This window comes from Liolophura sinensis, chromosome 6 (genome assembly GCF_032854445.1).
Source record: "Liolophura sinensis isolate JHLJ2023 chromosome 6, CUHK_Ljap_v2, whole genome shotgun sequence".
NCBI lineage: Eukaryota > Metazoa > Mollusca > Polyplacophora > Chitonida > Chitonidae > Liolophura > Liolophura sinensis.
The window spans coordinates 27486932-27511163 of NC_088300.1; the positions used below are offsets into that span (position 1 = coordinate 27486932).

Genomic DNA, 24232 nt, shown 5'->3' on the forward strand with positions numbered 1-24232 from the left:
AATCAGATGGTGCAGAAGTTTCAGAACAGCAAAATACCACTCCCCGCAAACAGTTTGGATTATGGACCCACCCAGGAACTCAGCCTTGTCCTCATGTTCATGAGCAATGTCCCATGGCCCATAATGCATCTGCGCATTTTACAGCTTACAGTTAGCAAAAACTAAAGAGAACACTAGTTATCATGACTTCAGTGCAATCTTCATATAATTTTAGCATGGTACTCCAATTCATGCCACAGTAAAACTAATAATGCTTACACCTGTCCTCTATTTACAATAAATGTATATTCTTCCATGATTCCAGCTCTGGTATTATTATTATTACGATGATGCTGTGTTACTAATACATAAGTACAACTATTTGTATCTCTATGAAAATTAATACTGTCTACAGTTTACAGTCCTTGCCCAATGTGGCTCTTTTGATGCTAAAACAAATCACTGTGTACCAGGGCATAATGATGGTAAGATCACATTTTATATTAAGTCAGGCATAAACACATATATTTCTTTCATAAAAACAGACATGTATCCGATGTGAATATCTGCTAGGCATGACAGCAAAGAGGCATAGTTCAGATTGTATTCCACTGTGACCAAACAACACTAGCTGATACAAGAAGAAAGCAGAAGCTTAAGGTCATAGTTAGAGCATAAAATATTAGGTACAACAGAATAATATCAGATACAGTATACAGTACAACCTGTTAGTTCATGATCAATGGCTGAAACAAAACCAGAACTGCTTGATACAAGCATTCAACCATATACATCATATACAGTGGTTTCATTTTCAGTACCATACACACAAAATATCGCTTTTAGTCCGAGTGTTCAAGTTTGGGCAGGTAAACCAAGGGAGATTACTATTTATCATGGTACTCATAGCATAAAACTGTGAGGGATGGATTTCCAGAAATACAAAGTTTCCAGTGTAAACACCTGTTACTAGATGCACAGAAGTTAACACAAAATGACCACTGACCGACTCTGGATACAACAATAATGCAAGCATTTGCCTCCAGCAACATTATATTAACTTTTGTGTAATAAACAAAAAAATGACATTGATCTGTAAAATGTGACAGTATTTAGTGAGAGTACATGGCCATATACAGGAAAGTGGTTTCATGATGTTAAAAATCTAAACATTTTTGTGAATTGTCCTGTCATGTGACCAGACATGATGCAAAAAAACACGAACTGTTCACATGCTACATTTGTGACTGAATGGATTACTAATTAGATGAGTGAGTAAAGTTGTGGTTTTAACCCAGTACTGTTACAAATAGCTCCACACAAGAAAGGGTCTTCACCGTAATCCTGAGCAGTCCCAGAGGTTCATCCCACACATCCTCAGGGATTTCTCCACGCCTCGTGAACAACAGTCAGAACCCTGTCATGTATGCTGACTGCCGCTAATCATGTGGCCATGTCAATCACTGATATGTAAGCGTATGTAGATCAGAAAGTCCCTGGTGTACCACTACAGTAAGGTGTGAGCCACAGGTGCTATATGGTTTCCACGTAGTTAGCCGGGTACAGCCCGATTCTGCCGTCCTTTCGTCCTTTACACCAGCCTTGCTCATCCTCATCTTCCAGTTTACTAAACACCTCACCTGTAACATCAGAAGTAAACGAAAATCACATCACCTGTAACCCCAGAAGTAAACGAAAATCACATCACCTGACACACCACAAGTACAATATAAACTTGCCTGTTGACATTTCAACTGTATACCAAGCAGGTCTGGAGGATATTTTCCCAAAGTTTATATGGCTTGTATTTATCACTACTACTCACTTGATTTAAAAACATTTTGATCTCCCATATATGATACTCTCACAATTTTTACTTCAATATCTTATGTCTGAAGAAATGACTACTAGTATTTTGTATTACATTTGATTTTCAAACGGTTACACTCGTTGAACTACCAAAATACAAAATGACCTGCCTTCAGGAACAAACCATCACTACTAGCTACATGTACAAATGAATACATACCAGTATACACGTGACCCTAACAATTACACTGTAATATTTCTCCCAATAAGTCAATGATTTTATAAACTGACCATTCCTGAAGCTGAGTTCATCCTTCTCTACGGCCACATAGTCATATAGAGCCCTGACGGGAACTCCTGGCCGGCCATCATCCACCAGGAAAGCCCCATCTTCCACATCTGACGGGCCAAAGTTGTCGTCGTCATCAAATGGATTTGTGTGTGCACTCTCGTAACTACTACAACAAAGCACACACCAGCAGGTAAGATAGGGTGCTGCTATACTGGGTGAACCAGTCACAACGTTACAAGTTTCAAAATAATAAACGCACAAAAGATGGAGAATCATTTAAATACAGGTCTGTGTTGTACACATAAAGCAAATTGTAATATACAGATTTAATTTTATATATGTACATATATATATGGAAATCACTTCAAAACACAACAAAGAAAGTCATAAAACAAAAGAAGATCTTCACATCTGGAGGTATTATTATACATGTATTTGGTGATCAACGAAGACTCAAGATGCACTAGTTAAGTGTTAGAGTCATCCACTGCTGGTGGTTCTAAAAGAAAAGTGGTATGTTTAGTATTCAGGTAGGTGAAACATAAAAAAAGACAAAATACATTGCAAAAACAATATGCATTTCAAGAGTGGGTGACAAAACAGCAAACATGATAAGCACACCACAGTTTGACCCAGGCATCATCTTCGGGCTCATTGCTATTGCCACATGCCAGTCAAACCATTCAAATTCCATGTTGGACTTTAAGTGCAATTTTAATCATTCACAAAGACAGACTCAGTAAATCTGGAGAGACAGAGGAAGTCAGGTTTTCTGTAAAAACTTGTTACTTGAAATGCAGACAGACTTTTATGTCAGTGATCTGAAAATGTCAAGGACATTTCATTAATAGACATAGAAATTACCTCCCCTTGACAGCTTAAGTACATGCAAAAGTTTGTCCCTGTAAATGTATGAGTTCAGTACCAAGAGAAAAAGGTGCAGAAAGATGTATTTAACTGGCAAACAGCAGAATGACTGCCAAAAATGACAGATTGGCCATTTCATGAAAACTGGCTTTCATGCAAATAACACATTCAAGAGCAAAATGCTCTCTGTTAGAAGTTGGGCATGCATCTACTTCATGATTTACTTATGCTTTACTGATTCAGTAGCATCCAAAGTATAAAAAGTGACTTCTACAAACTGCAGATTAGAAAAACATGTTTTACTGTTAATTGCTACAAATTACTCTTAAAGTTCAAAATATTACTTAAGGTATTGCTGTGGTTAACTAGAAGGGGAGGTAACTTAATAAACAAGCAGTCTAGAAAGCTGGCACAAATAACAAGGGGAGAGTACTCTGTTGAGTCCAGTCGCTTCATCTCTGGGGCAGGTGGCACAACTTCTGGCTGGGCAGAGAGTTTATTGGCTGCTGTGAAGGAAATACTGGAATCTCTTGTCTCTGTGATTTTCTCAGGAGTCGGCTGTGACTCTGAGTCATCAGACTCACCAAATGGATTCAGAGAGTCATCGTAGGAGTCCTCCCTTGAAAACAAATCATACCCTGTGTTAACGAGGTGCTCAAATGACCTATGGCAAAAACAAGAAATCTATGAGCTGTCACTAAAATAACTTCTACACACTTTTATGATCACATAAATAAAGATCACTTTAAGAACTTTTTATCTACCTGGAATGCAAGTATTCTCTTTTAGAAATCAGTGTAAGTATTAAAGACAGAAACCAAACTCTTTAACTCAGCTTTTAAGCAATTAAACCTTCATTATATCTGTCAATATGTACTGTTCATATGAACATGTAAGTTTTCACTGAAGTTGTTTACCACTAACACCACCACTACAATACAAATTCCATAATAAACGAAGAAGAAAACTATTTTAAAATCAGATTCTTGAAGATCATCTTCACACTGCCCCTTCAAAATAAATAGGAACAAAATAAACATGCACAGTATGGAACAACTACACAGCAAATACATGTCCACACGCTGCATATTGGAAAGGTCATGCATGTAATTTGCAAATATTATTTCAATCTTAGACAACAAAATTATAAGGCATCTTTTTCACAATTTCTCTCCGTTGTGTTTTTCATGGACAGCTTGTGAAATACTTCAGTGCAACTTTTGTCAAAGGCCACTGTTAATTGAATGTTTATCTCTCATGATACTCTGAAGTGCAATATTTCAGATAAAATAATTAAAACACATTTATGCAGAATTGGCATTTCAAAACATAATTTCCTTCTAATTTACAATAATTGAATTAAATAATTACATCACTTGACATCTCTATTTTCACGAACATAAGCGTCATGAGAAACAAAGAATAAATCAACAATGGCCCAAGTAGTCTTCCAACACAACAAATCACAAAATACATGTAGTTATTCTCTTCAAAGCTTGCACATCCATGTATCAATTATCTGATTATGTAATGCTGGACTCAACACAGTCAGAAAGTAGCAAAATCAACAATCACATGAGCTCATAACAGGCCTGACAGCAGATCATGGGCTTTACATGACCCTAATGTGAAAACATTCTCTAATTATTTCTTCTCAAATTGGATCAGTTGGCTCTCTATCACTCAGGCTTGAGTGTAGGTCTCCTGTTACGAGGCATGTACTCAAACCCTTGAACTACAACAGTCTTATCAGAAATTAATTTCACATCAACACAGGATTAACAGGAGTTTTGGAACCTTCAGATATATCCCTTACAACAGAGAATAAAACACAATGCAATTAGGTGGAGATCACTGAAATACACTGGATCATCTTATTTCAACCTCTTTTTCAAAGTGAAAAAGTTTTTCAAATTCAACGTTGACAGGAGGACCCAATTTATCACAAAAATGTGCCTTACAATTTTAAAAAGATATGCCTGGTTTTCATTTTTGCTCTGGTGTTATAAAAAAGTCTGAGTCTCAGTATTAATCTGTTAGTATAAATGAAACCGAATACATGAGCGGACTCTCATGTAAACAACAGAATAAATAGTTAAGAATATGTAACATGGGATGCTGTAACAAAAACACTCCACAAGCACACATCACAGAGCAGTATAAATACTGGTTTGTGGGTGTGGTCTGCTCTTTACAAGAATCCCCACCAGGTGTGTGATTAGAGGACTGACTATCACACAGGTAGAATACACTCTCCCTGTCTGGGCTGGGAGATACACGCTCAGGACTAGGGGATATACGCTGTGGGCTGGGTTCCAGTTGGACCGCACCACTGGGTTCAACACCTTCCAAGGCATCACTACTGAAGGGGTTTAGAGAGTCATCGTAGGACTCCAGTCTACAAATGGGAATGCAACATAGTTTCCATGGCATCAGTATCTGTAATCCCTGATGTTAACAGCATATATTGTAGCAGGAGGAGTCCATACAGCCAAAGTGCTACCAACACTGAAGTATCATGTCGCAGACACAAGACGGTACATTCCATCGAGTCAGAACACACTGGGCCAACCAGTCATGTTACCGTGTTCTAACCTCTCAGTGCTGAGTACACGGTCAGTAACAAGTTTTAGAACCCATGGTATAACTTGAACAAAGAGCTACTGAAAATCATCTTATTCTTGAAACACCAATGAGATAAAACTCATTCAAATTTTATTACAAAGTTTAAAAATAAAAAGATATCATCAGTAGAAGGAGTTATTCGAGAATGCGGTGTTCAATTATCTGCACCATAAGAATGATTCTGGAAGCGTTCTTACATCATCTAAAGAAGATTTATGAATGTAAAAAATGTGCGAAAAACAATAAGATTTAAAGTACTTTCAAAGGTACACTGAAAAGTTCCCACTGATAAAAGCCTATTACATTCTGAAAAAAAAAAACCTTTCACTAATTCATATGAACATACATGTTTAATAATAAAGTGGGCTGAAATTTGTCAAATTGTCTGTATGCCAAGTGAGAGGCAAAGTTTTTTTTTTTAGATAGCATAAGACATTATCCCAGCTGATCTTTCAACTACATCCTCCGAAACATACATCTTACATGTACATGTGTAAAGTTTTTCTTCAGACTCCCACAGTTGGCATGTGATGGGGGAGATAAGGGTCGTGTCTTACGTACCTTGTGGGTCGCTGGTTGTACTGCTGTGGTGGGGTAGCAGGCTTTCCCATCGTGCCCGTCTGGCTGAAGGCTACTGGGGGATCTGAGGAGTTGGATGCATAGCTACCTTCTCTAGAATGCTTGATGCTGGTTATGGTAATGCCATCCCCTGACGTACCCACCGTGCCAGATTTGCCCTTACGAGATATTGACTGGAGCTCGGGAGAGTACTCCTGACAAACAACAAGAGTTATTTATTTATCTGATTAGTGTGACGGCACTCAGGTTTATGGGTGGAGGAAATGAAGTACCTGAGGTGAACCACCCCCATTTGCCATCTACCTGACAACATCCTGGTTTAATGCTGCAAAAGTGAGATTCAAATATGCAACCTCAGTGCTCAATGGCCTGTCAGATGCACAGAGCCAATTTAAGCCAGTGGATAAACAAGAAGACTGCAAAGCTCATATCTTAACCAGTCAGGCTGGTATTGTTTTACAGCTACAGATGAATTCAACAAAATGGTAAATGTATTTAAACGATCTTCAAATAACAACTACACCAGGAAGGGCAAGCCTCAGACTGCAAAATAGTACAGTACATGTATTTACTCACGTCAACTGAGGACATAATTAAATGACTTGCATGATTTCATTACCTCAAACACTGGCCAGTTCATTCCCATGCCAGCCCCAAATGTGTTCGACCACCATTTCAGGTCTTTTTGGGAATCAACATTTCCTATTGTGCTATGAAGATCTGTGTAAATCATTCTGTACCTGAAACGAGAAAGCCCAGCATTATCAAGGGAGACAACTTCTACAATACAGAGCTAATATTAAATTTGTAAAGATGCGAGTGGCATTTTACAGCTACATGTACACAAGTATATCTAATGGCTTTATTTCTCTTTCAATTTATAAATCACTGCTTCCTTGTGACAGTTCCATGAATGATAAGAAAGCATATCCCAAAAACAGCTAAGCCCTAATTTATGCCCTTTCTAAAGTATAACCAACTGTTTTTTTTTCTAACATTTCTTAGCATTATTAAACAAACTGTCAATATACACTTACTCTGGGCTTTCTGATAAATCCAAGCACGTGTGAATTCCGTATAACATTTCTTTGAAGAATTCCAGTCTCTTATGCTCGAAATCTTGGCATGAATTAAACACCTTAAGCATGGACACAAAAAAAATTAAACACAATGTAGTATTTTTCAAGGATTTAATACAATTACCAACAAGGGTATCTTCTGCATGTTTTTCAATATTTATAACTTCCTGCTTACAAATATCAAATTACATACCCATGTAGTTTAAGACGTATAAAAATTGTACAGCTCTGTATTATAAAAGTAAAATGACCCTTTCGCTTGTACATTTATCAGATCACATTAGCACTAAGTTCTCATAGGTTTATCAAAGGGGGAAATTCCTGCAAACAAGACTTAACTCAGATAATGTGCACATGGAAATTTCCATGTCCTATATATATGAAGCCAGTGTCTGACTCCCTACAAGTAATGCTTTCTAGAAGTCACTAAGCCTGAGTGCTTAAATCTGAAACTGGACATTTTCTGAAGAACTCATGCATCATTTTCTAAACAAATAGGTGAATAGCTTTAACTGGAGTTCAATGTTTAAATATCATACTAACCTGTGTCATATCCTCTATGTATTTGGCATTGTATCCATTGAGGTCATTCAGAGCGGCTTCATACGTTTTCCGCGTTGCTTCAACTTCCTTGGCACACTTCTGCAGTTTATCTTGTAATTTCTTCACCTATTCAAGCATAATTGCAAATACGCCATGCATATTTTAACCAGAATACACACTTTATGATTACTTTCCCATGTACACTGTGTTGCTACAAATAATAACATTTCTTCTGCCAACACCATAAAATGTCTTAATTCAATATAAATAAGCATTTTGACTTCTACAAATCCTCAAATCATAGTAAATTTAAAAATCCAGAGACAAAGAACAAATTTTCTTTCTACCATACTAGACCGAGTACTGATGAATTTATAATGCTGCCTAATGGGAATGTTGTGCCAAATACCACAGACCCCAACCATTATACAAACAACTATCAGTACTACTGAACAACTTCATGCATACTCCTCTTTATACTGAGCACCAGGTGAGGTAGTGCCAAGGTTTAACACCGAGTTTACTAAGTCTTGTATGACTCGACTTGGGACTGACCCCTGAAATTACCACTTCAATGCCAGGTAGATGCTCTATCCACTCTGCCACAGAAGCAGATACAGCCAATTATGCATTGAATAGCCTGCACTACCACAAGACCTTAAGGTGTGTAATGTGATCTAGACAGGAGAGTACAAAATGTTCTTGAGCGTCCGTCTCACATGAAGCTTCCATCATTTAGCTGCATTAATTTGTGTACAGTAAAATGTGGTCTCTGGATCACAGAGCTGTCAAGACTTGTATCAGATTCGGTCTTAACTTGTGGTATCATTCATAACTTCCAAGTTTTTTGTGAAGGACTAGGAAAAGTATTAAAATAAAAACTTCTAAGGTAAGTCACAATTTTAGTGCAGTAAACTATTTTATAGTTAAGATTAAGCTTGACCTACTTCTAAGACAGTTTTGTTGGACCAACTCTAATTTAAGATACTGTAATTCTTCAACCTTTTTTGCATGTTTCTAAGGTGTTTATTCAAGCATATTCTGAAGGCATTATTCTCTGCTGACTGGTAAAGCTACACATTTTGGGAAGCCCTGAAAATTGGCCAATCCAACCAATGTAGTTTTGTCCTCAAAATCAAATTAAAAATGTGCGTAAATTGAAAAAAGTTCTTTCCTATGCGAGAAGGTTTAGGAACTAGGGCAACTGTTAATAGCTGCATGTACATATATGATACTGAGTAGCATGACACAACACTAGCACACACCTGGTCTTGTGATATAGCGGGGTCCCCTCGGGCATTGTTCTCCTGGTTGGCCGTACTCTTCTCCTGCCGACAAGCTGTGTGGTAATCTTTCTTTGTTGTTAGAACTTTATTTAAGCGCTTTGTCCAGGGCTTTTGTGCCTTTGAAAAAAATAAAAATACAACTGTATAGGTAAAGTTGCTTGTTTACGTTGCTGATGTTTATTATAACTGACACACAATAGGTCAACTTGCAGAAAAATGACATGCACTGGGCTTCATTGTATCAAAAAAATATTATCTTTTTCAAAATCAAAGACTTCTTGAAGATTTATTTTGAATGAATACCAGGAAATATTTTTTGGCAAAATCTGCGTCATCCATTTATCCATCAAGCTCAGAGCACCTGGAGCCTACATATATTGCAACAATGGCAGTCAAGATAATCTATATATAATACCTTTCTAAAGCCATCTTCTAGTTCTTTGGTTTCTTTGAAATGCATCATGGATTTGTGATAGTTTTCTTTCTGCCACTGTTTAATCTTGGCGTGGACTTCATTCATAAGCTGATCAGCTATTCTGTTGTGTAAAGCGCATACTTTTTCTGCCTCTGACAGCACCCCTCTCCAGCCGCTCTGCATTGTTCCATACTCATTACCTGTCAAAGACAAACATACTGGATCATTGCATCATATGACCAAACTCCCGAAGGAATGGACATATGACTGAAGTATAATCCTTACCTAATGTCAGCCAAAAAACTTGTGGCACGATTCCTTCAGGACAGAACGAGTGCGTGAGTGCTTGGGGTTTAACGTCGCACTCAACAATTTTTCAGTCATATGACGACGAAGGAATCATTAGGGTGCATGTACGTGTAATGTGCCTCCTTGTTGCAGGACGGATTTCCACCGCTCTTTTATTTAGTGCTGCTTCACTGAGACGACTTACCGAAGGCAAGTAAGCCCGCCCCGCCCGAGCCATTATACTGATACGGGTCAACCAGTCGTTGCACTATCCCCTTCATGCTGAACGCCAAGAGAGGAAGTAGGACAGAACGAAGTTTCATAATCTGGTAGTGGATAAGTGTGTACTGCATTCAAGTGTTTTCCCTGGGTGCATGTATCAGAAAAGTAAAAGCGTGGTTCAGCCTTTGTGAGGCCATATTATCCCAATATATTACACTGCCAAGCTCTAGTGAATGTGACAAGGTTGTCTCCCCTTTAGTGCACTCTTCTGCTAACAAACTTCAATATTATGGGAATGTGCTGCAAGAGAACTGTTTGACATTCTATAGACACTTTAGGCTTTAAATATGATGAGATGTGACAGAACAATATAAATACCTTTATCTAAAAAGTCATTCCACTTCTTGGACCAACTCTGCAGCTGCTTTGCATAATTTTTCTCTATTTCATTTCGACCATCAATGAGGCTTTTCAAGCTGTCACAGAGCTTGTAACCAGAGTCTACACGTTTGACAGCTAGTTTGTAATTGCCCACTTCCCAGAAACTGTCACTAGTGGGTTGTATGAGATCATCGTTGATAGACATTGTGAGACCTCAGAACCGAAGTCTGGAAAACACAAAGGAATAATCTACATGAGCATGATGAATGACTTGTTTATTTATAACATATTTGTATAAGTTTGCAAAAACCTGTATATGAAATGAAATATATCAGTATTTCATCTAAACAAAGTGTAAATATGCAACCTTTTCACTTATGAAATAACCACTTTAAATCTAATTTATTCGCCATCCAAAAAAATGAATATGGAACTGAAAGTAAATTCCATGAGTGGTCCAACTTCAGAGCTTGAAGGAAACTGTTTTTTAGTTAATATATACAGGAGAATACTCTCAAAATATGACCAAAAAAAAAACACCATTTGTACATGCTAAAATGTTGAGGATTTAGGGCACAGCATGCATGCCATAAGATGATACAAATATATATGGTTATGTGCAAGACACCATATTCTAGCACTATTGTGGCTAGAAGATACTCCATATAATTTTATGCAGAAAAGACACTGTAAAGGCCTCTGAATTAATCATGTTCAAGGAAACACTTCTACTGTTTAGAATCAACTTGAATTTTCACCTTTCTCTTGAAAGGCATCTACCGCACAATGATCATTCTGTATTACATGTATGGGTCTTTTATTTATCTGATTGGGGTTTTGTGAAGGTATATTTCACTTATATGACAGATGTCAAGTTTATTTGTCAATACCTGTATTACTGCTCTTTGCCATGTACCAGATACATGTAAAACTGATCAAAAAGTCCAATCAAAGTATCCTACAGCTATTAAATGTGATGATCCTTCGCATTTGTTACTACATTTCTATTATAAGGTTAGGAAAAATGTTTGACTCCTAACTTGCATGTAAAACAATCATCTTAAACAAAGCAATATTCAACTAACACATAGAACTGTCCAGAGTGAAGTTTGAATGCTACAATATAAATTTCTCACGAATGGTGAATGTTGCACACAGAATCGCATAACACTTATAGTCCCCTGGGGTATCTCTCCCTTCTCGCCATGCTCCCTCTATCCACCAATATTCATACATGTAGTTTTCAAACACCACTCTGGAATTTCCTCAATATATTTTTAGCTGGTGGTGATGAGTAAATACAACACAACATGACATTTCTGATATATAAGCGTGATTGTGATGTGCTGAACTATCTGATGTCCTCCTTATTCTCAACATGATCCCTTAAACAGGAAATAAGCGTGCAGCTGCATTAGTCAACCTGTCACATCCTGGTGGCCACAGTGTGCTATTACACACATGTTCGTACATGATGTACTGACTACACCTTCTCTTTACACAACACACACAGGTACACACAGCGCTATACATTACTCATAAATATACAAATGCAGAAGTCAGTCTGTTGTTCAGGTGTCACACTACATATTTAAATAACACTAATTTCAGAGTTACATAATTTTTATAACTCAATATTAACATCGGGAGTTAATAATGACTGGCTCCATTTTACCTACAAACTCTCTGTCACTAGAATAGATACTGTATTTGCCCTTAAAATCTGCACGAAAAAGGCATTTTTAGAGGCAAATTACAGGTACATGTACAGTACCTTCTATGTGTTCTGTATATCTGACTGAGTTTTCTGTCATAATCAGGTATATTTCACTTACATGATAGTTAAGTTTATGGGTAGATACTTGTACCACTGCCCTTTGCCATGTACAGGACAAACCACTAACCTAAAGCTGCCACCAGAGTATCCTACAGCTATTAAATATGCATTTTTAGAAGCAAATTAGAGGTACATGTACTCTACCTTCCCTACAACCTTTAAAGCTATATAAAATGAATGGAACATCCAGAATTAGGCCAAAAAAAAATTAGTAATTTGGTCACGGATGAAATTTTAGGTCAAATGCATCTAGATGTGTATGTTACGCTGACTACATATTCTCCTTACACAACACAGACAGGTACATATCAACACAAAGCCATACATTAACAGTAGGAGATGGCCTGTTGTTTCAGGTGTCACACCACATAACTACACTCAAATGATAATTTAGTAATCTATACAATTCTTATATTTCAGAGATGTACAAGTTTAACTTGAGAGGATTCACTATTGATTGAGGCTATTCACTTACAAACTATCACTAAAATAGATCCGTGGGCAAACACTTTTAGCCACTAGGACAGAAATATACACTAATTTACAATCAGCCTGACTCTCATTTGCCATTCACAAGATTTGTCAGAGCCAGATAAAAAAAAAAAAACTCTGTGAAATCCGCATTGCAACAACACTAAACATAATTCAGCAAATAAGCTAATGCTAATCCAAGCAGTTCAGTAATGCAGCCACACTTTACTACTCACCCATGTACATATATGCAGTATCCGACATATGCACATAATTAATGATCATCACATATAGAAAGATACATATTCAAGGTTAATAATATACAGATCTGATCAGGTGGCAGCTCTGTTGTTGTAGGATTTATTCAGAAAATTAAATTCGAACCCTGTGAGGAGGACCAATATTTAATTGACTGACAACCTGCTTTTTACACACACACACATGGAGGGGGTCATCCTATATGTATATGTATCATTTACCTTTTATATGTCTTTTAAAGTATATCAGCCCTACAGTAATCCTTGGAAATTGTAGCATTCTACAAAGTTAACACTAAAATGAATCTTACCACTATCTACCCTGTTTTTCAACCTTTACAACCGCCTCTGAAACCAATATTTTGAAATAATCAGACAGAACTAAAGGGTGTAGTGCCATTATTTGCATAGTTTTATGAAGTTTGCATATTTAATGACACAAACAAATCATTTTTAGCATCATTTTCATAATAATTGTATGGATAACTTCCATTGAAAAAAAGTTCTTTATTGGTTGAAAATGTTGACGATTTACAGTGATACATACTGTATGCACATTGTAGAGCAGTCTGTTCTCCAAACACAGGTGACCTGTGAGCATACAAAGCATTGTAGAACTGTAATGAGGCACTCTACCAGGCAATCACTTCATGTCTTACAATGAAATTCACATTAATAAACATGGTAAAAGGGTAACGTTTAATCAAAGCCTGAGTGCTTCCTTGTAACTGACAGCATTTGCAAAAGTGCAGACACAAGCCCAGGTACAAATCATGCAAATTTCAAAAATACACTCCATGATCAAAAACTAGTACACCATGAAATTCTCCTAAAACAGCAACAACGTCTTCCCCTCGAATATCTGCTTGTCGCAGGTAAAAATCTACACCAAGTGGAGGTTCTGTGTGTAGCTTAATTGCATGATAAATCTTTTCTGTGGTGAGTGATATATGTATAGTCTGAAAATGACTTTCATAAGCAGATTAGCAACTTCATAAACCAGAAGAGGCTAAGTGCAGTGTTCACTTGATCTACAGGTGATCATTAGTGTTTTGTATATATATAGGTGTACATGTATGTAAGCTCTGTCTTCCCTTCTCTGAACAGAGCAGCCAAATATCTGGCATGTCTGTAGCCATGTTACATGTCTCCGGATGTATACCATTCATCCAAGTACAGATGTGTCATTCAATTGGCTGGGCAACATTCCAAGCAGCACACTCTGCAGGCAGTCCCATACCAGAGGTAATTAAATCTGCGGTGCTTAATCTGCCAGATAAATTCATTAACCGCCCTACCTACAGGTTGGGAGAAATAAACCATGGCAAAGGAAGCCTCAGTAATTAATACTAATAAACACATTCACCATGTGTCCAAGGCCTGTTTGGCATTGGAAGGTTGACTATTACAATCTGAATGCTGGAATCACCATTAGACAATGATGTAAACATGTAAAACGGTATCAAACAGATGAGCAAACCAACATATTCTTTAATAGTATATGTACATATAAAGGGAACTTTGAAATGAAAATTACATGTGCTTGTGCAATTCATCATTCCATGATCATTATATGCATGACTGATCTAGTCAATGTGACATCAAACTTCCCACTATCCCACCACTATCCCACTATTATCCTATACACACTCCACTTGTAAAGGTTTCCTGAACTGCTCTGATGAATTCCAGTGCTTTCCAACTCCACACAATTAATGACTGACTTGTGGGTATTAAAAGTTAACTTTATATAAGCAAAGGTCCACAGGGTCAGAATACAACACATTCTCATTTCCTCTTCACTTCCTCTTTGCCTTTATAATAATATCCTCAAAGCACTTTATGATATCCCTGCCTTTCAGTATCGAGTTGATGTTCGCCAACAACCAGATGCACACATACACACTGTTCACATCCTCCATTCTTCTTTATATACATGTACAGCAAACTTATTATTCTGCATGCTACATACAAGCTAACATCCCATGTTGTAGGGTAGGTTAAGTATGTGGGAATCATTCTTTAATACCCTTGTTATAAAGCAAAGCAGCAAAGATCTGGACACAGGAGGCGAACACCATTTACACAGACCTGTTATCATGTGACAGCCTCCGATCTAAGGCAAATACCTGAGAAATATCCCCAAAATGGCATACACTTCTGGACTGGTGACATGGTTTACCACCATTAGAGCCAGATGACTACAAATTGGAAAATTGTCCCCAGGAAGGAATCTTAGTGTCAAGAGACTGTGTTGTCTTGCACAGCACACAATAAAACAAGCATAAGGAAGGCAACAGGCCATACATCTAGATGGTGCAGTATACTGTTATACTAGTTATCAAGGAAGCAAATTTGTACTTCTTCTTGAAAGATAAATAATTGACCATGGTTGATCAAGCTCCACAAGCAAACATTATTTACAAAACAAATACAGGAGTTTGGAAGTGAATAACAAAACACAGTTCAAACAAAAGTTCAATCCTGCTCATCTAACAGTCAACTCTTATCCTAAGCAATAATCTTGACAAATTTCACTCTCTCAAACCCATAACCCATGCACATAAAATATGTCTTTAATCTTTGTAGGCACACAAGAACAGACCTTCTAAATATTTTAAGAAATATCATTTTAGGATCAAGACATGTAATACTTTAAGCCTGGATTAAAAAGTATCCAAGGCTATCTGGGAGGTCTTTAATTATCACAGGAGGTCAGAGAACAAATACTGCGATGACATTCCTAAAACAGCCCTTAATTGTCTCAGTTGAACATGTGCAGTCATGTGGCTAGGTTTAAAATAAAGACAAAATGTAGAGGACGTCATGACTTCCCCTGGCTTTAAATCTGGCAACTTTACATTTCCAATGAATGCAGCAAACAGAGGTGTGTGTGTACACTGTATGTGGACTGCTCTCTTCTCTACATGTTGATGTACATCCAACAAGCCTATCTGTATGTAATATAAACCTGGCCTACATTCTACACAAACAAGCAGGTTTATGCCTGCTACCTGGTCACATCTGAATGAAGCATTGTGTAGGTAGTAAAAAAAAAACTCAAAAAGAAAAAAAAACTGTTACACCTGCTAGAATGAGGGCTTGATTGTTAGGTATACAGAAAGGTAACAACATGACCATTTAACAACATGACCATGTTTAGTTATCACTGCAGTAATGGCATTAGTCACTGGGACAATCCAATTTAAACACTTCATCCACCTGCAGACCACAATCATGATCAAACATAATGGTAAGTGTAGGCCATTTGTCCATGTGACCTTGGGCTGTTTCCTGAGGTATTACTACACCAGATCTGGTCTGCCAGCCTAAATACCCTCAAGTCCTGAAATAATCTGGTCTGAGGGGAGGATCTAGGGAGGATTAGTTTTGCTTGGTTCTGTCAGGGAGAGACAACAGGACATAGATACAACTACAGTGAATTTACAGACCGTGCAAAATTAAACACAAGTCCCTCATACACTGCTACATTTAAATGTTGATACTATAAAGACACATTCAAACCAGAAGTATGTCATAAAGAGGTATGACAATAAGCTGTTGATTCTACTTTGTTTGGTCATCCAAAGATGAATCTATGGTACACTGAGAATTATAATTAAAACTTTAATGACTGTATATGACCCCAAATTCCACCCAAAAAGTGCATTTTCAGAAGCAAACTAATGCTGAATGACATTACTTTTGGTGCTTAACCATACATTTTTTCAGTGGAACATCATCCTACCTTCCAGACAGACCTCAAAACACCTTTCTAAGGCCAATAGAAATCTCAGAATCAGGAAATAGGAACAACTGTGTCTCGGAAATATTTATTATTTATTTATTTGATTGGTGTTTTATGCCGTACTCAAGAATGTTTCTCTTATACGACAGCGGCCAGCATCATGGTGGGGGGAAACTGGGCAGAGCCCAGGGGAAACCCCTGACCATCCGCAGGTTGCTGTCAGACCTTCCCACGTACGGCTGGCGAGGAAATCACGGATGTAATTTGTAAGTACCTATGTACCATACATGTCTCAGCAACATTCTGATAAAGACAAACTATCAACAATCATCTACTCACTCACAACAACAAAACATTTTTTACAATCATTTTTTAATGTACATGTACTCAAGAGCTGGCAATGGGCCATCTCCCACTATCCTGTTCTCTTTGGTCAGAGTGCACTATACATCCTTACACATGTCCACATGCACGTACATTTATGAGCAAAAATCACATATGTCAGTGGTTAAATGCCAATTAAGATTTTTGTTCTCTTTCCTGATCTTGTTTTTCATATCTGCTTTCTGAAGCCCTAAGGGCAAATTAGTACACTGGTCGATTACCATGAGTGTTTGCAGTAAAACAAATCATGTTACACTGTTAAATTAAACTTGTAACAAAGTATTAAACCGTGACATCCTCTTACTTGAGGGTGTCCTTTGATACATGCATGACCTTACATGGATACATTATCCTGCAATATATTGTTAAAGTCTAGTAATATGGCAGCTTAAAAAAAAAAGTTCACCCCAACATGTGGTAAGTGTGTTCTATTAAAGGACAAAACATGCATGGTAGATTAGGGACTACTGTCTCAAGGGATAGGAGACATTTTTCTGCTGAGGACCTTGGTGGGCCATAGTGATTCAAATGAAAAGATACATAAAAAAGATAGGAGCTTAAAAGAGGACTGCCCTTGAGCTACTAACCATGGTTCAATTATGGACCTAATGAGCCAGGCTTTGCATTTACTACCTGCCCCTACAAGTTTACTCCTAACCATTCATAAACGTATGTCAACATCTCTGTACGATGGGACTGGCCAGCTAATAGATGAGCTAATAACAGCATACCTGAACAGGTGCAAAAAGTCATCCACCTGCCCACAGGTAACCAGAAACCTTCACATGAATGCAAATCATTCACAAACATAGAATGTTACATAAAGGATAAAATCAAACATGAAGCTACCACCTCATCCTGAAATATCATTTTTGCCAAATGTTTTAGATAATCATGCACAATTACCTTGGATGCTTTGAAATGGGTCTCCTGTCAGATTGCTCAGCTCTCAAGAGTTTTTGCAGATGGCTTTTTGAGCCCAGAGTTATGCGAGAGTTTGCACAGCCACTTGGGCAGGCTGAGTGTAAATCAGGCCAGGTTATTTCTGCTCTATGAACATGAAGACCAAACAAGTGACACTGAGCAGACAGTACAGAGGCAGATTTGTCGTCCAGGTCAACTCCCCCTGACAAAAGGGACAAAACCCAGCTAATACCACAGCTCTGTGAGCCTGCATATCTGCCTAATTCAGGGAAGCTGAGAGGACAGCTTTTATTCTGACCCCTAAAATTTAGGGGAACTTGTATGTGTACTGCAAAGGGCTTACATAGCAGTCATATCTACCAGTATGCAAAAATACTTCATTTTGTCTTAAAAATTCATGCATTTTTGTAGGTAAATAAGGGTCAGAAAATATTGTTTGGCACCAAAACTTACATTTTTCCACCAGGATATCATCGTACCTTATAAACAAACCTGAACACACTTTTCTAACATCAACAAAACTGTTAGAATGAGACAACCTGAACTACAGTACTTTTACTTTAATAGCAGTCACATCTACATGTACGTATATCAGTATACAGAATATATTTCATAATGCACAGCATACATGTATGTGTATATAATTTCCACTAACTGGACATGTACTCACGAAGTCTTGCTATACAGAAAATTTTTTTTTTATTTTTCTTTTCGACTTTGGATATCGGAGTGTTCAATTTCAATTTTTCTCCTATCTTCCTCTATCTCTCCTAAGCTAATCTCATCAGAGCAAGGTATGGTAGTAAATATGTCAACAATGATGATCCAATCTTTTTTGACATTATTTTTGACATTATTTTTAGCAAGCATGCATTTGACATGATTAATAAGGAGAACAATTAGTGTTGTAAAGGCCTACCTGATGAGGTAGTAATTAGGTCAGAGGTCCTGTGATCAGGAAGTGGTGGTCCCCCAGCCTGGGCACAAGGCTCTCCACAAACCCTAATTACACATTCCCGCCTGTTCCCATACAGCTTTTGGCAAGCAACATTTAAACATTGTGAATATACATGTCCCTTATGTTTGTTCAACATGTCTCTCCTCTGGCCTAGGTAGGAAACAACATGCGAATACACATAATGTGTAACAGCATCAGGTACATGTAATTTTCATGCCATTAACATGCATGGCAATTACCTGACTACCTGTATGTAGGTTACTAACATGTATCACCTTGACTGTACATCAACTTTACTTGACGTGTACAGGAGAGCACAAATGTAAACACATATATACATGTACACATGTATATGGTACATGTTTTTACTGAATTATGCCTACCGAAATTTGTCCTAATAATTCGATTTATACACTACCTTTGAAAACAAGTCACAATCCAACAAGCTTGTAACATATGCCAAAACAACAGCTTTTTGTACATGTTCAAGCAGGCAAGTTCATTTAATAATCGTGTTACTGTGCTCTAAAAGATATAGTAGGAGCCCTTTTGGATAATTGAGGAATAGTATGTTCAGTGCCCACATCTGCATGCACTATACTGTATGTACACAATACACAGTGTTCAAGGTGTGCACCTATCTGCAGTGCACACATTTCTCTTTATACTAAAGTGAATTACATATGCATGTTCTAATTATGCTTCACTTGATCTGCACAATGCTTCACACTCACATGGATGCATGTAGAATCATTACAGGGTTCCTGTAACAGTCAGGAGCAAGTAGAGCATTAACTTTTTCCCCCATCTGCTCATAAAAATTTTTTATAGAATAAACATTACTAATTAATACACACGTTATGTGTATGCAACAGATCCAAGCAAAATTACTGCAAGGTATACATGTTCTCACACAAGTTGATTACAAAATAAGAAAAAATACCACACCTGATCAGAAAAAGTGTAAGTAATAAACTAGTATTTTCTTCATAATAGGAAAAATTAACACAGACCCAACAGCATGTGCACTGTGTATACTATGTACACTGTACTTAAATAAAGGTGAACTTACTACCATCATGAAAGAGATAAACTTTGTGATACCTGAGATAATTTAAACAGTTTGACTTACCTGTAACTATAAGGTAGAGGACCACACCCACCTGAGTGCTGATCTCGCAAGGTATTTTCAGGTCAGTCAGAGATCTGGAAAATCAAGGTGAAACCTACAGGGCAGTGTCAAATCTGTGACACAGTACAGTACTAATATCTCCCTGAGTACTCTACAGTTGACTCTGAAACTTACAGCAGGGTAGTGTTAAATCAGTGTTAAACAACACAGAAAAATCCACCACTGTGCTGTTGACTGCTTTCAAATTCACTCTAAAAGGTTTCCTGTAACGATATTGAGATTAAGTTTCGGTTCCTGTAGAACATTTGTGATGAGTTCACACCAGTGTCAGTGTAAAAGTGCCGAGGTACACACGTTTTCCAGGGTAGCTACCACTTATTTGAACAAGTAAACTCAACACCTTCCCTGAAATCTAGATTCCGTTCATACAGCAAAGCTCCAGGGAATTCCTAACACTAAATTAACACTGTACTGGACGTATTCACAGTCTATGTTAATATGAACAACACCAACAAGGCAACCACTGCCAAACTACACAAGTTGTAGCAAATGTTAAATGAGAAATTACTGAAGTCGAATGACAATATGTGTGCCAGTGAATGTCATAGGGGGCAGCATACAAATGTCAAGTTTTATAAATAAAGACACACATGTATGCATAGGATGCCTGTGCTATAGGACACGCTTCACATATTCTCCAGCAACAGTGAGTGTAGTGGGCTGGTCACACTTGGCTGCTTTCATAAAATGTTACATATCACTGCACAAGCCTGCTGACTGGTCAGAATTCCATCATGCTAAATGAGGCTTAAATACTGAAGTGGAGTGTTCAGTGATGTGCTTAGGTTGACAGGGGAGGCCACGCTATTCTAGCCCTAACCTTAACACACACATAGCATATCCTCCCTTCATATGTAAATTACATATGCATGTATATTGTGCGATCACAACATATACAGCTGTTAGAATATCTCACACAAATACATTTGCATCTTAAATACGAGTGAAATACATGAATGTGTTTCCAACAATATTCATGTACACCTGGTTTGATTGCACATACTGCATTTAAACAGGAGCTACAAAATTACATCACACATAAATCATATGCACACTCTTTGTTTGAAATTCTGAACTTTAAAGACACATGTTTAAAACAATAGAAACTCTTTCAGGCATAGTGGGAGAATTTTGGTCTTTGGAAGTACCATTATATATATGTGCGTAGCACATAACAGTTATCATGGGCTACGTACATATTTAATTAAATATATATATATTAAACCCTTTGTGAGTTGATCAAAATTAACTACATACTACATAAATACTATACATGTACATGTAATACAAATCCCAGAGGGTGACGGCAAAAATACCCAATAGTACATGAGCAATTTATATACATTCACCCACATGCACCTGTATATTTCAGAAATAATAAGACTTGGAAATAAATTTTCATTCTGTGTAAAAATTTTCAGTTGAGACAGATATCTTTCCAAGTGACCAAATTATAATCAACATCTATATGTAAGTCAGCTGTAATACAAAATAAATGAATATGAAGAAGTAATGAAATGGATCAGCGAAAAAATAAAGTACACTGGATTCACCTTTACATACATTCTTCCAAACCATATCATTTTCATAAAACTATTCTATCCTGAACAAACACTGAATGGTGAGTACATGAGGCTAATCCTACAACATACACCACAACATATTAAGTCAATAGAATGACTGGGATAGGATTATACAGTAATACAGAGGTGTCACCTGAAGGACTGATCTCAGCCTGTAAATATAAATGTATTGCTAGGGCAATCAGTGGATGGAATTCCTTATCGTCAGCTTAAGCCTATAATATAGGTCAGATTCAGGTAAAGACATATCAGTCCCCAGATAAGCAGTAAGGTACACGGCTTATACCTTGGCGTTGACCTGTTTTATTTGCGCTGCATATTAAAAGATATGTATATCAATTCACTCCTTCGGTACATGTATCAAATCTATCTGCAGAGACAGTTCGGCATTAAATTACAAACCACCCTTAGTATACGCGAATTCTTCACATTTCTTTCCACATGCACATTGTATCTCACCCAATCCCAACATAATTTACCCCAGAGGAAACATTATATTGTCAGAACTCCAAAATCCTCCAACTGTAGACACGACAGACACTCTTGTACTAACCTCAGTTATGGGTACCTTGTACCTCCGCAAACAGATCATGCTGATGACATTGTTTACAAAATCATGCACACTTTCTCTCCCTTCCTATCTCAGTAAAAATGTCTCAAACTGTCCACTGGCACCTGCAGCCGTCTGTCTTTCCACATCTGATCACAGCCTGTGTTGAGTCATCCTTTGCACACAAAGAGGTTTGACAGAGGCGGAGGGTTGAGGGAGTCTCAGACAGAAGGGCAGACTTGTCCTGCTTGTCAAAGAGGGTCTTGACAAACTGTCGACCTAATGCTCACAGAACAAACCAACAGCCGGTTTACCACAACTGTCTACAGTTTCATCATAATAACAAGACAGCTCATACTATAAACACATCCTGAGAGTTGCAGTATAAATTCTGGTTTTTTTTCTTCCTTCTTTTCATTTCCTTTTAACCATCCTTTTAATTTTTGACTTTAAATTGCTGCACACAATTTCCTTGTTATACAACACGATTCAGCCTGTCACCATATCTAATGTTCTTTCAAAACCACAAATGATTAAAAACACACAAACCATCAGAGTATATGCCAAGGTACAGCAAGTGTTTTCTGAGTGTAGGGATCAGTATTTCAGCCACTCCCAACATTTATGATCAAATCACAACACCATATACACATGGCTGACGAAGTCATAATGACAGATCAATACGATGGAGGGGAGATGTGAAAGGGAGCTGACAATAGATAAATCAGTACCACTACAGTAATATCTACTTATCTACGTCACTGCAACCAACTGGACTGCACCCAAGAAGTGCCTGCCAGACTTCAGGGAAATCAACCCTGAATGTCATACCAAAAACTAACATGCATGCACATATGATGTATCTTGTACACAATAGTCAATGGACATGTATTTCAGCCTATATATGGAGCCACATGTAAAATATATGCCTTGATTTTTATAAAATCAACTTTAGTTCCATCAAGAAATAACTTTTCCTTCTACATGTATATATGATCAAAATAGAACATCAGAACACAGCTGCTTGACCATATTTAGATGTAACTAAGTTTCTTCCTCTTCCTCAAACTACATTTCAAGAAATCAGGACATGCTCTGCTGAAACAAATTACTGATGAAAAAAAAGAACAAAGAACATAGCTAGAATAATCAACTTAAAAATCTGACTTGTACAAACCCATACACGTATCATTAGATTCTTGAACTACATGGTCTGATATTACTACCAAGATTCAGAGAATTGAAATCACATTTCAAATCATTTTTTCTTTTGTAGAAAAGATCTACTTTTGTGAAATACAAACTCTAGGTACTCAACAGACATCAAGACAAATGCCCTGTGGTTTCTGCATTAATTGTGGCTCCCACTGGTTGAATCACATGGTATTCATCAATGAATCATGGCCTTCAGTATGTTTTTATCCAAAGCTGTGTGTTAACAAATGTCAATTTGCAAAGCCACAAATTATGCTTCTTTCTGACGCTCAGCCATGCATGAGACCACTGATATAAATTAGGATGCTCACTCAACTATTAAGAGAGAATTCAAGTGCAGAGATAATTCAAAACAAAAGTTCCACATACATGCATCCAGTAACTTAAGCCTGTTAATTAGAAAATTGTGTATGGGATCTTTCTGGTGTAACAATACACTATTCACGACAATGTACGATTACCAGTGAGTATCAGATGCCCAATTTCTGACGGATGGATAACACCACAACAGTGAATGACTAACCTAAATGTACACTTATCTGAAAACATTCTCTACCTGTCATCTGCTAAAGGTACATACATGTATTCTTGATTAGTAAATATTATGACTGTAGCTAAAGCTCTCTTAATACCACAGGTACTGCATATAACAAGAGTTTGCTAAAAAATGCCAGCTGGAATGTAGAAGATGGTCTTCAAGTATTCATGTACAGGTGCATAAACAGTGAGTGAGTGAATGCTTGGGGTT

The 24232-nt window shown here is 37.4% G+C and overlaps 1 protein-coding gene across 2 annotated transcripts; it reads right to left on the bottom strand.

Moving 5' to 3' along the window:
* Positions 1–735: 735 nt before the first annotated feature.
* Positions 736–22325, bottom strand: LOC135466534 (protein kinase C and casein kinase substrate in neurons protein 2-like). 2 transcript variants are annotated; one of them, XM_064744073.1, is made up of 13 exons: positions 22273–22325; positions 20077–20150; positions 10363–10592; positions 9475–9674; positions 9039–9176; positions 7774–7899; positions 7189–7289; positions 6771–6891; positions 6134–6345; positions 5115–5345; positions 3381–3566; positions 2080–2246; positions 736–1619 (listed from the first exon to the last, which is right to left on the bottom strand). In XM_064744073.1, exons 3-13 carry the CDS (start codon positions 10568–10570, stop codon positions 1513–1515), a joined length of 1797 nt encoding a protein of 598 aa, XP_064600143.1. In that variant the 5' UTR covers positions 10571–10592; positions 20077–20150; positions 22273–22325; the 3' UTR covers positions 736–1512. The 2 variants fall into 2 exon arrangements, with proteins under 2 accessions (XP_064600143.1, XP_064600144.1); XM_064744074.1 differs by lacking the exon at positions 5115–5345 and having other exon boundaries at positions 22273–22321.
* Between the last annotated feature and the right edge of the window lie 1907 nt (positions 22326–24232).

Bases quoted from the DNA above. Each gene is read 5' to 3' on its own strand.
- LOC135466534 (XM_064744073.1), bottom strand. From the start codon at position 10,570: ATGTCTATCAACGATGATCTCATACAACCCACTAGTGACAGTTTCTGG. The intron at 7,900-9,038 runs GTGTGTGCTAGT...ATGCTTGAATAG, and splicing joins CCGCTATATCACAAGACCAG to GTGAAGAAATTACAAGATAA. The intron at 2,247-3,380 runs GTACTCTCCCCT...GCTTTGTTGTAG, and splicing joins AAGCGACTGGACTCAACAGA to TAGTTACGAGAGTGCACACA.